The sequence below is a fragment of the Carassius auratus genome, chromosome 43 (assembly GCF_003368295.1).
Source record: "Carassius auratus strain Wakin chromosome 43, ASM336829v1, whole genome shotgun sequence".
NCBI lineage: Eukaryota > Metazoa > Chordata > Actinopteri > Cypriniformes > Cyprinidae > Carassius > Carassius auratus.
Genome location: NC_039285.1, coordinates 2,792,026 through 2,808,971, shown reverse-complemented (window position 1 = coordinate 2,808,971; position 16,946 = coordinate 2,792,026). Strand labels below are relative to the sequence as shown.

General features: G+C 33.1%; 1 protein-coding gene across 3 annotated transcripts in view; it reads left to right on the top strand.

Moving 5' to 3' along the window:
* The window catches only part of pak1 (p21 protein (Cdc42/Rac)-activated kinase 1), a 45,150-nt gene that overhangs the window by 11,799 nt on the left and 16,405 nt on the right, over window positions 1-16,946 (top strand). For 2 of the 3 annotated variants that reach the window (XM_026230543.1, XM_026230545.1), the window contains exons 2-4: window positions 12,999-13,215; window positions 15,571-15,665; window positions 16,451-16,598. In XM_026230543.1, coding sequence (XP_026086328.1) covers window positions 13,023-13,215; window positions 15,571-15,665; window positions 16,451-16,598 — 436 coding nt within the window. In that variant the 5' untranslated portion in view covers window positions 12,999-13,022. Of the gene's footprint in view, window positions 1-11,380; window positions 11,446-12,998; window positions 13,216-15,570; window positions 15,666-16,450; window positions 16,599-16,946 lie in introns of those variants that run through there. The other variant, XM_026230544.1, reaches the window with a different exon arrangement.

Genomic DNA, 16,946 nt, shown 5'->3' with positions numbered 1-16,946 from the left:
TTGTGCAGAAACTGTGATACATTTTATATTTCAGGATTCTTTGATGAACAGAAAGTTTAAAAGAACAACATTTATTTGAAATGGAAATCTTTTCTTTCACCTTTGAACAATTTACTGTATCCTTACTGAATAAAAGTATTAATTTCTCTCTATATATATTAGATATGACCTGGTATTTTTTTTTTTAAATGGTATTAGTTTTGAGACAACTTTGAGATTTTGCTAAAAATCTGAGATTCTTAAATGTCTTAGAAAATACAGCAAAAAATGTATATAATGATCCTTCAGAGGCTGCTCTTAAAGCAAATCTCAGATTTCTACTCCATGCATTCAAACACATCTCAACTGGCTCAGTTTTCACATGCTTCGTCATAGAGAGAGATCGTATGGTTGAACACAGACAGAGTCTCGCTGCAGTCCGACAAGCAAGAATTACCCATGAGTCACAGTATTGATCTGAGATCCAGAGCCCATCTTCCTGCTGAAGGAGAACCGCCGGCCAGCAGCAGATCAATGAGATCGACCTGCGAGACACTGTCTTTAGACTTTCTTACAGGCCGTCCTGTTAGTCACTTCCAGAATCTGCGTTGCATGTAGTGAACCTGGACATAATCCCTTCCCCCTCGTCTTTAGGGTCCAGTAGAGACCCTCCCATCCTCAAAAAAATAGATGCTATTGTCTCACTTTCTCATTTCCCAGAAGGCTCTGCAAGCAAGACGTCCTTAAACTAACATTTCACTGGGGGTCTCATCAATAATGCCTTCCAGAGAGCGATGCATGCTGCGACGCGTCTCATAGATTATGCGGGTGTGTTTGAGGCCTGCCGCCCCTCCCGGCGTCAGAGGGATGATGGGATATAAATTGAAGTTTTATGGCTCCCCTGAAGTGTGTACTTCCTGTTTCCTGTGTTGTTTTTTGTAATGGTTTAAATGCATCCGCCGGGGAAGCAAATGCAAATATAGTTTGAAGACGTGTGGAGGTCAGCCAAAAAATGTTTAGAAACCGAACCTATTAATCGAATTAAAACGGAAATTGTGATTTGGCTTAGTGCGAATAACAAATCATGGATTTGGGAACACATGAACCAACCATCTTGTAAAACTTGTAATGAAAAGCACTCATTTACTGACTGTTTGACTGTCAACGAATGAGAACCTTTAAAGCCTCCAAAAAAAAAAAAAAAAGCTTGATGTTTTAATGCTTGAAAATTATGTTGTATGTTAAAAATGTATGTTATTATTGTATTTTTCTAAAATAATTTTTTATAATGTAATAATGATGATAATAATAATATTAATATAACTTTTTTCATATTATAATAGCAATATTTCCTATTTTGGTTAAAAATATTACAATTATTAATAATAGCAATAATAAAAAAAATATTGTTATTATTATTATGTTTATTATTATATTGATATATAATCAAAAAATGTTTTTTTAAATTGTGCAGACCTTGAAACCATAAATTAAAACCTGAAATTTTTTATTATTATTATTGTATTTGTCTTAAATCCTTTTTTTAAAAAGTAATAATAATGATAATAAGTAATATTTCCTATTTTGGTTAAAAAAATATTATAATTATTTATTATAACAATAATAACAATTATTGTTATTTTAATTATGTTTATTATTATATTGATATATAATCAAAACATATTTTTTTCTAATTATGCAGGCCTTGAAACAACAAATTAAAACCCTGAAATAAAATTTTTTATGGCAACTGCAATATTTATCGTAAAACACTTTGATTTTCACTAGATTGTGCCATCATGCAATTAATTTTGGATTTTAGGAATGTTCTTATGATAAACAATTTTGGTATTGCATTTGGTCTCCACTTGATGTCCAATCTGGGCCTGAAGCAAAACCAGCTGAGAACCACTGGTCCAGACTATATTTCATTCTTGTTAAAAATTCAAAGTTCAAGTTTTCTGTTAGGCTAAGATTGCAGTATTTATAATTCATTTAATATGAAAACAGAAGCCTTTGGACAATAAACGTTGAGAGTCTGTGGTCCAGTCTTGATGGATGAAGTCTCCCTCCATCCTCCTTGAGGTGTTTCCATGGTCACCAGCAGCAGAAAACTAGAGGATGGTCTGTGTTTATTTGTGTGATTTCATGTTCTGCTCAAGTTTATCCAACACTAATCCAGCAGTCCAAGACTAATCCCAGAGCTAAGCCAATTTGAAGCAGTCTGATAATGGGGAGTTTGAGAATCGCTGCGGTCACTGATGGTCACTGATGGACTCGTGCTCAGATTTGAGTGTTGTGGGTTATTGTTTAATTCTCTCTATCTCTCTCTCTCTCTCTCTCTCTGATGATTTATATGTAAACTGGCAGTGCTTCTTCAGGACCATCTGCTGTATTTGGGCTCAGGCCTCAGCAGCATCACGACTCCAGGGATTGGATGATCTCTGTATTCCACTACACACACACACACACACACACACACACACACTTAACTAGTTTTGTTTTGTGAACACTAAACTGAACCCTAAAATTTGATTTTATTATAATAGCAAAAAAAGAGAAGTTGTTTTGCAATTGTGCACATCCCCAGACGTCTCCAAAGACAAATTTAACTCCCTTAGGACGAGTTTGTCCACTACAAATATAGGATAACTGAGAAACTGACATAAATATTGATTCTTGAAGAGAAAACCCATTATTAGCAACCACATTGTAAACTTATGAATGAAAGAAAGTGTGTGAATCCTTTTTTTTTTGGTCATATATTCATTGTGAATATCTGTTATGCAAATTAATGTAGGTAGCAATTTATTTAAATAGTTTTCCAAATTATTTCAAATATTTTCAAATAAATTGTATTTTTTAAATAAATGTAAATATTTTACAAATTTACAAAAATATTTGATTTATTTGTTATATTACAGATTATGCAAACTTGTAAGTAATCTATTATGCAAAATATATTCAAATTTACAAAAATATTTTATTTGAAATCCCCTATTGTTTATCTTTTTATATATATATTACAGATTATGCAAATTTGAGTAATCTATTATGAAAAATATATTCCATACGTGATGGCATGATTCCATGTAGTTTTCAGCTGTAAATAGATACTGTTCCAATATCACATAATTTAAGCTTTGAGTTGCATGTTATATGCATTGATTGCATTCTACAATAATTTACCATTTGAAAAAAAAAATCTTCCTCTTGTTTCTTTTTTTTATATTGCAGATTATGCAAATTTGTGAGCAATCTATTATGCAAAATTTTAAATGTTCATATTTGCTATCCGCCTGTCCTCCAAGATGATATTCTACCTCACATCTGTGAGTTCATTATTCCTGCATGTCTTGGGAATAATTCAGCATATTTAGAATCTGGAGCGCTGTGCTTTTTTTTAATATATGATAAAAAATACTCTTAAAGATGTCTGCTGGCACCCACCCTGTGTAGATCATTAGCATGTACATGAAGAAGCTCCAACGACCGCCGGCACTGTTATGATCGTCTCTCATGGTTTTAATAGATGTCTGGCTGTGCGCACACACACACACACACACACACACGCACACACACAAGTTACTCGTTCTCACATCATTCGTCTTTGAATATCAGAATTTGTAATTATTTTGTCTGGAGGGGGTTTGTGTGTGCATGTGTGTGTGTGTGTGTGTGTGTGTGTGTGCATGTTGAAGATGACAGGATGGCCTGCTACCCAGTTTAACCCTTTGAGAGCGCGTCCTCCCGGGGATATGTGAAGTGTCATGTCCTGTCGGGGGCGAGCGTGTTTTTAAAGCTGGATCTCCAGGGAACAACAGCCTGCTAGAGGTTTGAAGCCACTGAACCCAAAGTATGAAAGGCCATCTGAAATATTCTGTGCATGACCGTTTTTTAGAAAGCTATAAATATTAAACTGGTTCAATTTCACATAGTTGAATCTTTGAGTTGCATGTCATGTGCATCGATGGAAGCCTCAGCAGATCTGCGACACTGAGAAAAGAAATTGCTGTTTCTTTTTTAGAAATTGCTGGTAAATTTCTCAAACAGTTACAAAGGCAAGAAACATATTGAATTGTATTTAAACCATTGAAGTAGAAAAACTGAAATATAATTTTTTTGTAAAATGTACTCTGATTATCTTAGAAAAATCTTTGGTTTTTTTTTTTAGTGTCGTTTTTGTGGTTTAGTGGTTTTATGTGTAACTAAATTGTAGATGAGTTTGTTCCTTCATCAGATTTGAAAAAATCTAGCATTGCATCACTTCCTCATCAATGGATGCTCTGCAGTGAATGGGTGCCGTCAGAATGAGAGTCCAAACAGCTGATTAAAAACATCACAATAATAAACAGCACTCCAGTACATCAGTAAATGTCTGCTGAAGACAGAAGCTGAAGGTTTGTGAGAAACTTCAAACTGTTAATAGAGTCCTCTATCCATAATAAAGCGTCCTCCAGTAAAAAAGTAATCTTGCTTTTGTCTTCAGAAGACATTAACTGCTGGACTGGAGTAGTGTGGGTTACTTGTGGATTATTGTGATGTTTTTATCAGCTGTTTGGACTCTCATTGTGACGGCACCCATTCACTGCAGAGGATCAAGTGATGCAATGATACATTTCTCCAAATCTGATGAAGAAACAAAAAATCTACATCTTGCATGGCCTGATGATGAGTAAATGTTCAGCAAATATTTATTTTTGGGTGAACTATGCCTTTAAATTCCACCCACACTCCTCAGCATTTTAATGAAAGACTGTGAAAACAAACATTTTTGTTTTCCTTCCAATAATATTTAGTGATGAATCGCGCAGAATAAGACTGGGAACATTTATTAGGAAAGCAAAAAAAGATTTTATGTTGTCTTAAAAAGGCCACCGTGAATGTCTCTCCCCGTCTAGAGTTGAGGAATGGTTCTTCGAGAGACTCTGATGTGCAGGCTGGTCTCAGCGGTCTTGTTATGAAACAGATCTGTCTTGTCCTTGAGCCCATCGATGTGTCAGAGCCGAGTGTTTGGACGACAGACAGACGTACAGATGAGTTTCTCTGAGATGCAGCAGAAGGATGATTGTGAGCGCATGCATCAGATGAGAGAGAGACAGGTGGACAGGTCCTCACTTGAAAGAGTGAACCGCTTCAAAGCAGGCTTTGTCTCAGACTGAACACCCATGCATGCACCTTTCATATTGGTTAAAATAATAAATGCAAATTGGACACAAATATTACTGTATCATGCACAAGATACAGATTGGGTTGATGTATTTAGTATTTCTGAGGAAGAATTAGTTACAGGATTTGAGAAAAGTGTGCAAGATTGATGTCACGAGTTTGGTTTGAGGTTTTAGTAACTATTTTATGAATAATGTTTGTGTAATGTCCTTTAATGTCTTTGTACAGACAGGAATTCTAGTTACAAACTATGAATACATTTGAATATTTCGAGCAGTTTTATTCTGATCTGACAGACTTTTTTTTGTACCACGTCAGTCTATCAAAGTATTTCACTATTCCTCTTCATGCCTAATTTGTTTGTGTGAGACTATACGTTTTTTTCAACTAAAACTATAAAACAAAAATTGTTTCAGTAATTGAAAAATAAGATAATGTAAAATAAAATAAAAATTAATAAAAAATAGAAATACTAAAATTACTTAAATGGAAATAAAATTTAATTAAAGATAAATAGAAATGTAGCTTTTACATAAAAAAACGAACAAAGATTAATAGAGTATATTTTACAAGAAATACAATTTCACGCTTTTTGCTTCAAAATTTCCCATTTAGTTCAATGTGTTGCTGTTTTCTGTAATAATTTGTGAAATGTACTAACAATTTCTGAGTTAAAATTGTTTCTAGATATTTTTTACTGTAATAAAAATTAAGAAAGCAAAAAAAAAAAAATCTAAATAGCTAAAACCTAAAGTAAAAAAAAAAAAAAAAAAAAAATATATATATATATATATATATATATCTAATTCAGAATATTAATAAATACTTAATACTTTAAAATATCACTTATACTACTGTTAAAAGGAGATTAACAGCAGAAGCAATAATGTTTATAGTCTTAGACATGCTAACAAAAATATATAAATATAGTTGCTCTTTTTTTGTCATAAACAAAATGTACTCATTGTGAGATTTTGGGTCTCTGAGATGCATTACTGAGATGTGGATGTTTTAAGATGTTTTCAGTGTAAATGTCTCAGGATCAGACATTTTGTGTCTATAACACACACTCTGACACGTCTCTGTTTGGTATAATTTTCTCGACACCAGCTTGAGCACGAGATTAAACCGCATGCGTGCTTCACGGAGGTAATGAAAAGCTGTTTCTGGCCTTGCGTTGCAGGTCGTTTCACGCAGCTGGAGGCTAATTAACCCGCATGTCGGGGAAACTACGTCAGGAAACATTTCCCAAACACGTCAGATGATTCGAAACGAATGTCACAACAGTAGCATTTAATTAGCGTGAACCAGGAGTAATCAGAAACCCTGCCTATATCTTCTGTGTTTCTATAGTCTATCAAGAAGAGCCCAGAATCGAATTCTGAAAACTCTTTTTACATGCTTAATGTTGACATGCCTGACATGGCGAATCCAGAAATTCACAACTCCTACATTTATAGCAGCGGCTGTGCTTCTGTCTATCTCTATCCCACCTCCAGAGAGACGAGCGCTATTCTTATCCCGATGAATGATGCTCTGTTCTGTGTGATCTCACATGAGCTAAGAAAACCACACCTCAGATCTGTGCAGATCTGACAACGTAGATCGTGGCATACTCGTAGATCGATTACAAAACTATACAGGTATTCAAGGACAGGCTTTAAGATGGTTTAGATCCTACTTGTCCGATTGCTACCACTTTGTTTTTTTAAATGGGTAGTCTTCTCATTTATCATCAGTAAAATATGGAGTGCCACATGGATCTGTCCTAGGTCCTCTTCTATTTTCAATAAACAAGTTGTTGCTTGGATATATTATTAGAAAATACAAGATTAGTTTCCACTGTTATACTGATGATACTCAACTATATGTCTCAACAAGAACAGATGAAACTTCTAAATTATCTAAGCTAACGGAGTGTGTAAAAATGTAAAAGATTGGATGACCAATAATTTTCTTCTATTAAATTTGGATAAGACAGATATATTACTTATTGGACCAAAAAACATTACACCGAAATCTCATAGATTTGCAATTAGACGGATGTACTGTTACTTCCTCTACAGTCAGAAATCTGGGTGTCATATTAGACAGCACCTAGTCTTTTGAAACCCATATTTCCCATGTTACAAAAACTGCATTCTTCCATCTTAGAAACATTGCCAAGCTACGAAACATGTTATCTGTTTCTGATGCAGAAAAGCTAGTTCATGCATTCATGACCTCTAGACTGGACTATTGTAAAGCACTTCTAGGTGGTTGTCCTGCTTCGTCAATAAACAAGCTACAGGTCGTCCAAAATGCAGCAGCTAGAGTCCTTACCAGGTCAAGAAAATATGATCATATTACCCCAATTTTACAGTCTCTGCACTGGCTACCTATTAAGTTAAACGGTTTAGCTCCTCCGTATTTAACTAGCCTTCTACCATGCTACAACCCATCACGCACCCTAAGGTCTCAAAACGCTGGACTTTTGGTCGTTCCTAGGATAGCAAAGTCCACTAAAGGAGGTAGAGCATTCTCACATTTGGCTCCCAAACTCTGGAATAGCCTTCCTGATAATGTTCGGGGTTCAGACACACTCTCACTGTTTAAGTCTAGATTAAAAACACATCTCTTTTGCCAAGCATTCGAATAATGTATCTCATAATTTTGGACTGCAGTTGTAGCTGATCAATTGCGCCCTATTATTCTTTAGCTTGGGTTAAACTAATTAATTTAACTTGGTTGGAACAGCAGCTATGCTAATGATGTCTCTATTTGTTTCTTTGTTTTGTCACGGATTTAAACAAGCTCCAGTCTTGAACCAGAACTCCTGAGAAGAGATGATGCTGACCCTGACCCTAAACAACATATACAGTACCACCAAATCTTGCTATAAGTTTGATTGCATCATCATAATTGCTGTTAATAGTGTTCATCGTCTGTTTGATAACGTCTTTAATTGATTTTTCCGCAGTCACCACTGATAAGCTACTACTAAATATTGTAGAAACTTAATTTTCTGTATTTCCTTTTGTTGTTTTGCTGTGATTTGTATCGTAAAAAGCACTATACAAATAAACCTGAATTGAACTGTAGAATTTATTTATGAGTTATGAATTTACTATGAGTTCCCTTTTATTTGTAAATTTTGTTTTCATTTGAATTTCAGTTTAGAATTGTCATTTTATGTCCTTACATTTTTTTTATATATATTTCTGTATATCTTTAATTTTTGTATGTTTTAATAGATTTTAATCTAATATTTTATTTTATTTTAGATGTATTTCAATGAATACAATCTATTTTAATAATTTGGTATAAACCTGCCATTTGTTTTATGGAAAGAAGAGAATCATATATCTGCAATTTTTTTCTGTGTTTATCTTACAATTTACTTTTTTTTTGCAATTTTGAGAAGTTATCAGATATAAACTCATAATTGTGATATAAAGTCATAATTGTGAGAGATAAACTCAGATTTGCAAGAAAAAAGTCCATTGTAAGATAAACGCCAATTGTCCAATTGCATAATTATAATTGCTACTTATTTTATATATATATATATATATATATATATATATATATATATATATATATATATATATATATATATATATATATATATATATATATATATATATATATATATATATATATATATATTTTATATATTTTGCAATTCTGACTTTGAATTTTTGAAAAGAAAAAAAGTCAGAATTATGAAAATTCATTTCGATTTATTTTTGAGTGAAAAATATGTTTTAAAAAGGTTAAGCAGGTGGGTTTTGTGCATCAGCATCATTTAACCCGTGTCCAGACATTATTGCAATTGAAATTAATGGGAGTTGGAGTTAATAATAACTTTTTTTGGAATCAGAACTGCTCACTTAAGCTCCAGTCGGCCTGTAGACATGAGTAAGGAGTATTTGTGCTGATGCTCAGTGTTTGAAGGAAAGCCATCTGAATATATCAAGTGAGGATGAAGCAGGATCAGTGACTGACAGTAATGATGATGTCTCGCCAGTACGTCACACAGGACAGCCGTCAGGTGTTCATCATGTCAGTCAAGTGTGGATGACTTGACAAACAGAGCACTGAGTCACAGGAACATCCTAGAACTACAGCACTTCTTCCTATTGTGTGTGTTTGGTGGTTTTCATGTCTCGGAACTTGGTTCTGGCTTTTGCATTTGCTCTTTCAGACAGTGAAGGGGAACTTTGTTGAATGAAGCCCTTTGTTTACTTGAATGAAAAGCACCTGAGGTTTGTTAGATGCTTGTGTGTGTGTGTGTGTGCTGAGGTCAATTTAATTACCAGAGACCAGACCAAAGTCCAAAGGACTTCCTCACTTCCTCATTCTTGCTGATTCACTGGTCTTTGTCTCTAAAACACTTGTGTACTTGTCTGTGGTGATTTTAAATAAAGTAATTGTGACTTTACATCTTGCAGTGTGGCACACAATGGCAACTTTGTTTCTGATAATTGCTTTAAATCACTGTGGCTTTCTTTCTTATTTTAAACTTTCACAATTATTTTGTACTTTTTTCATTTGTAATTTTCTTTAGCTGCGTTTAGGGTGTGTGGTCAAATCACTATATTCTCGTTCTTAATTTTTTTTCTGCCTATATATATATATATATATATATATATATATATATATATAATATTTTTTTTGGTCCAATTGCTCTTTCTCTCCTATAAATGAATAAATTAATAAATTTTATTATTTATTTATTTATTTATTTATCATCCATCCATTTGTTTATCTGTATTTATTTGTTCTTTTTCATCTATTTTTATTTAAATATTTATTGATTTTATTCATTTTAAATGATCTATTATTATTTATCTATTTATTCTTTGTTTTTGTTTTGTATTTACCCATTTATCGATCTATTTTATGTATTTAGTTATCTATTTTTTATGTATTACATTTAATTTATTTTCATATATTTATTCTTATTAATTTTATAATTTGTCAAATTTTATTTAAGTGTTTAGTTATTATATAATTAATAATAAAAAAAAATATTTCTTTGTCCAATTGCTCTTTCCCTCCCAAAAATGATGAAGTAATCTATTTATTTAATAATTTATTTACTGTACCATCAATCTCTTTAGCTTTATTTTTTTGTTCTCTTTTTATCTATTTTTATTTAAATATTAATTTATCTATTTATTCATTTTTTAATTATCTATTATTATTTATCTATTTATTATTAGCTTTTTTGTTTTTATTTGCCCATTTATAAAAATTTTATGTAATTAGTTATCGAATTTTTTAATTTTTACATTTATTTGTATTAATATTTTGTATGCATTATTAATATTTTTATTCATCAATTAATTATTTTATGTATCCGTTTTAATTTTTTTTAAATAGATCTGTGCATGTGTTTTCAGTCAAATCTTTTTGTAGACACGTTTATCAGCAGATGAACTTTAACACCTCGACTCTGTATTTAGTTTAACTAAGGGGTGTGTGTGTGTGTGTGTGTGTGTGTGTGTGTGTGTGTGTGTGTCTGATAAAAGAGACCAAAGTGATGACAGACCTCTGCTAATTGTGACAGCACTGTCTGAAATGTGAGTCTGCATGGGCGTGTGTGTGTGTGAGTGTGTGCGTGTGTGTGTGTGTGGGTGTGTGGGTCAGGTTTTGCCTATTGTGAGGACTAAGGATAGTTAAACCTGAAATCAGTTACACTGAGTGAGCAGCCAAAAGAGAGAAAAACTACTTAATAAAGATATAAATAATGATTTGAGGAGAATATAAAACTGCAAAAAGGTTTGGGTGAGGTTTAAATTTAGGGTTAGCTCATTATAAACCAGTAGAAGTGAAAGGAAATGAACGAGAAGGGTTTCACACAACAGACCCTGTCGATCTCAAACAGTCACCAGCTGTGTGTGTGTGTGTGTGTGTGTGTTTAGTGTTACTGTGTCTGTAACACACTCATGTTGTAGGATGGTTTGCCCTGCTGCCTTTCTGATGTCTGTTTGCTCATGGCTGAAGTGTCTTTACACTTTAATACTGTTTGCATTATCTGTGTGTGTGTGTGTGTGTGTGTGTGTGTGTGTTTCTCAGTCTCAGCTATCATGTTACACCATTCATGTCCTGTCAGTCACAGATCAATCTCATAGTCTTTCCTGTTCACCTGTGACATCACATCAGGGAGGCCACAGCCTCTTAAAGCCAGCACACACACACACACACACACACACACACACACACGCTCAGTGTCCGACGGGATCTATAGGTGCTGTTCTTTCTGGAATACTGCTGGGATTGAGTGTTTGTCAGTATGCTGCACAGCATTTGGTGAGGTGAAGTTTTATTACAGATTACCAGCAGACGTGTATTTAATATTCACATGTCCGTGTGAATGTCCATATGGTCACGCGAGGTTAGTGATGGACTGAGATTTGGCCATTTCGAAAATAAATGTTGTGTAAAATAGATGTTCATTTAATGTAATTGCTGTCATACTTCTATGTGTTGTATGTAAAGATAAGGACTGTGTTAGTTTTATCAGTGTCAGGGCTGGGCAGTGCTTGTATTTGTCAGGATGCTGTTATCTCCGTTTCCTGTTTGGATTGTGTGCATAGATTCACAACTTGACCATGAATCTTTTTTTTATTAATGGCCTAAAGATTTTACTCCATAAATATGAGTTTTATTATTTTATTATTGTATAATTGTTTTAGGAAAAGTGCATTTTAGGTCTTGTAACTAGTATCTGTTTTTCCCCTTCTAGTTAATTTGAGCTAAAAAAAATTTGGTCAAGTTAAATTAGTTTTTAAAAGCAAAAATATTCCATGTAGTCTCTGTGTGGTCATTAATGTCAGACGTTAATAAAACGATTTGAGCAAAACCTTGTGTAAAGTAGGTTTAAATAGAGAACAGCAGAACATGTCAGCTTCCAAGTAGCATTTCATATTTACTGAGCACAGCCCAAAAATAATCCAGTCTCTCCAGTATTACATAATCCTGGTTTATTGAGTCGAGGTGTCAGGACTGATGTCAGAGCCGCTGCGCTGAATCATGCAAAGACAGAGCTGTTTTTGGACGGTCTGCACCTTTCAGAGAAGAAATCTCAAGAACATTCAGTTATGCTTCAGTTTGTGGTGTTTAATAAGGATCTAATTATATTGTTATTGCTCAAATTAGGGTTGGTGATTTGAATAAACATCTAAAGCTTAAGGTTGGTATGATAAAAAAAAAAAACCGCATATATATTTATATATATAGCATTTATTAGATAAAAAAAATACTGTGAAATATTTTAAAATATAATTTATTTCTGTGATGTGCAGCTGTATTTTCAGCATCATTCCTCCATTCTTTAGTGTCACATGATCTTCAGAAATCAGAATAATATGCTGATTTGCTCCTCAAGAAACATTTCTGATTATTTTCAATGTTGTTGGGCTGCTTCATATTTTTGTGCAAATCTTCATACATTTTATTTTTCAGTATTCTTTGATGAACAAAGTTTAAAAGAAAGGCATTTGTTTGAAATGGAAATGTCTTTTTGGTGATTTTTTTTTAATCATTTTAATGCGCCCTTGATAAATAGAAGTATGCATTTTTTTTTTATAAAATAAAATAAATCTTGCTGACCTGTAGCATGCTTTAAATGAAAATAATACATAGAAATATAATGGTCTGAAACAGATGATGTTTTCTTCCTGGCGTAGCAGTTTTTTTTCTGCTGTGTCCTAGTTTCATCTAAGTACTATTAAAAGAAGATTGGTGATAATTTGCTTAATCTAATCATGCTTTCAGTTTCATTCCAGCAACCCCTTCAGTTGATTTACTTTAGCCCCTCCCTTTTCTCCGACTCACTAGCTCTGATTGGTTGTGTGTTCCAGATTTAGCCACTCCCACAACTGAAGATGTCAGACAATGGGGAAGTAGAAGACAAGCCGCCAGCTCCGCCCATGAGGAACACCAGCACCATGATTGGCTCGTCCGGTAAAGACTCAGGCCCACTGAATCACGGCTCCAAACCCCTGCCGCCCAACCCAGAGGACAAGAGGAGAAAAGAAGGCTTCATCCGATCCATACTCACCGGAGGAGGAGACAAGAGTGAGTGAAAACTCATAAAAAAAAATACTATTTTTAAAAAGAGGACTTAAAAACAATCCAGCAAGAACAGGATTTCTAGAGCGAGTCATTCAGGGTCAAAGCTCACAATAAACACAAGCATCTTACTTTATGACTGTAAACCTTTTGACTTTGAGGTTGATATTCTCCTTCATTTGTGGCAGCAGATTCTCACACTTTCTCATTGTATAAGACTCGTCTCCAAACACCTGTGCATCCGCACGTGTCTCCGTGTCAAGAGTCCGTCTCACTCCTGCATTCAGAGCAGCTCGTCTTTCTGCAAGGCCTGTTTATTGTTAATTACCAGCCGTTAGCACATCATTAATATATTAAAAACCCTGCCTGGCTTCAGCACACAGCAGATAGGGACGTTTTTAATAGGCATTAGCAGCATCTGCACACATGAGTGACACAGGAACTGGAAAACAGCACAATAGATGCATGACTGTGTATATATATTGTAATAATGTCATTATTAAATCCAAAAAACCTCTGAGATTAAAACTGCAGAAAGCTAGTATATTGTATAAAACTAGTGCTAGATTCCTTAAAAACGACTCTCTGACACTAGCTTTCTCTATTCTATCTGTTCTATCTACTTGTATTCTTTTATTGATTATAAAAACTTAACTCTCTAACACTAGTGTTCTCTATTCTGTTTCTATTCTACCTTTTATTATAAAAACTTAACCCTTTAATGCTAGCATTTTCTATTCCATTTCTATTCCATATACTTGTTTACTCTTATTTATTATAAAAACTTAACTCTCTAACACTAGTGTTCTCTATTCTGTTTCTATTCAATCTTTTATTATAAAAAACAACCCTTTAAGACCAGAATTTTATATTCTATTTCTATTCCATCTACTTGTTTAATTTTATTTATTATAAAAACTTAACCCTCTAACACTAACGTTCTCTCTTTTATTTCTATTCTCTTATTTTTTAATAAAAAATTAACCCTCTAACACTAATGTTTTCTAGTCTATTTCTATTCTTTTATTATAAAAATTAACCCTCTAACACTAACGTTTTCTAGTCTATTTCTATTCTCTTTCATTTATTATAAAAACTTAACCCTCTAACACTAGCATTCTCTATTCTATTTCTATTATTTTATTTATTATAAAAAATTTACTCTCTAACACTAGCGTTCTCTATTCTATTTCTATTCTATCTTTTATTTATTATAAAAAACTAAACCCTCTAACACTAGCATTCTCTATTCTATTTCAATTCTATCTTTTATTTATAATAAAAACTTAACCCTCTAACACTAGCATTCTCTATTCTATTTCTATTCTCTTTTATTTATTATAAAAACTTAACCCTCTAACACTAGCGTTCTCTATTCTATTTCTATTCTCTTTTATTTATTTAAAAAACGTAACCCTCTAACTCTAACATTCTCTAGTCTATTTCTATTCTCTTTTATTTATTTAAAAAACGTAACCCTCTAACTCTAACATTCTCTATTCTATTTCTATTCTCTTTTATTTATTATAAAAACTTAACCCTCTAACACTAGCGTTCTCTATTCTATTTCTATTCTCTTTTATTTATTTAAAAAACGTAACCCTCTAACTCTAACATTCTCTAGTCTATTTCTATTCTCTTTTATTTATTTAAAAAACGTAACCCTCTAACTCTAACATTCTCAAGTCTATTTCTATTCCATCTTTTATTTATTATAAAAACGTAACTCTCTAACACTAGCGTTGTCTATCCTATTTCTATTCTATCTACTTGTTTTCTTTTTATTTCTATGAGTACTGCATAAGACAAGCCAGGACTTGTCGCAGCACTTACAGTACATATTGCTCTTTTGTTGGTTTGATTGCATCTTTTTATTCATTTGTAAGTCGCTTTAGATAAAAGCATATGTTAAATATAAATGTAATGTTAAAACATGCTTGCAATGTGTTAAATCATGTTAACATTGTGCTAAAACATGCTAATAACATGCTAGAAATATGTTAAAATGTTAGAAAAGGCTAAAACATAAGAAACATTGACAACATGTTGAAACATGCATGCTATAATGATCTGTCTGTCTCTGTTTTTCTGATGGCTGTCAAACTTCAAGCTTTAAAACTAGTTTAAAACTGAAAACCTTTTTCAAACTCAAACTTTAATTCATTATATAAAATATAATTTCACAAAAATGTACACTTTAGTTTCCCGCTATTCTATACCGTATGTGTCTAAGAAAGAGACTAAATGAAAAATGTGATGAATGTTTACAGTAGGTGATTGGAATCATTTACATTTAGACATCCCTTAACTCTTATTCTCTTCTTACACTCCACTGTGTCTCCGCCCCATCCTCGTCTTCAGCCAATAAGAAGAAAGAGCGCCCGGAGATCTCTCTGCCGTCGGACTTTGAGCACACCATCCATGTTGGCTTTGACGCCGTCACTGGAGAGTTTACCGTAAGTCTGAGAAAAGACCATTTCCTGTAGAAAACTATTCTATTTATACCTTCAGACATTATCACATATGCATATATTTCTAGATCATTAGACTCTTTTTTTTTTCTGACTTCACATTTGATTGTGCTGATCCAGTTTAAGATTTGTATCAAACCACTGGGAACAAAATATTGGCTTTTGACTACTTTTATGACAAATTATAGCCAAATTTTAAATGTTAAATTAATTAAGAACTTGTTAAATAGCACTTTTACGCTGGACTTAACTTTTAAAATAAATGAACTGACTTGATTCTAAAGAGATACTGCTAAAGAAAGCATTATAAAAACGATGAATGGAAAGAAAAATGTCTGAAGTTGTTAATTTGACATCAGCAACCCAAATATAGAAAATTAACCTCCAGCAGTTCAGACTCGCAGGATTAACCTCCAGATCCAGAACTGTCTCCTCTTTACATCTGGTTTATTATATTTGATAAGATATTAAATGAGCTGTGGTCTTTTCCAGACCCCTAAATCTGCCGTACGTTTCCTCCGTATGACACTGATTTGAGTTCCTTGTGTGTAATGAGTGTTAATGAGAGCCAGTGGGTCAGAACCTTAAACTGACGTTGGTGGGCAGAAAACAGGAGTGTGTTTTCACCACTCATACTGATCACAATGTGACCATATTTATCTGTCTGTCAGGTTTACCATTGCTTTTGGCATGCGCATGCTTTCATTGTCACTAGCATAGGCTGATTAACGAGGTTTAAACTGTGCTTGTGTTTGTGGGTCTCTATGTAGGGCATGCCTGAGCAGTGGGCTCGGTTGCTCCAGACGTCCAACATTACAAAACTCGAGCAGAAGAAGAATCCTCAAGCCGTTTTGGATGTGCTTAAATTCTACGACTCTAAAGAAACAAGCAACAGTCAGAAATACATGAGTTTTACAGGTGTGATGCACACTTCATACATAATACAGCTGTAACATCTCACATAATTGTAATTATGTATCATACAGTTATATGTGTGTGTGTGTGTGTCTGTGTGTGTGTGTGTGTGTGTGTGTATGAATGTATGCATTTGTAAAAAAAAAAATATATATATTGGTAATAAAATAATAAAAATGCATATATATGTAATAAAATAAGAATTCTATATATTATTTGTGTACTTATAGTATAAATATAAAAGAATATGATTTTATATTCATATAAATATACATAACATTCAATTATTTTATATTGTGTGTGTATATATTATATATATATATAATATATATATATATATATGTGTGTGTG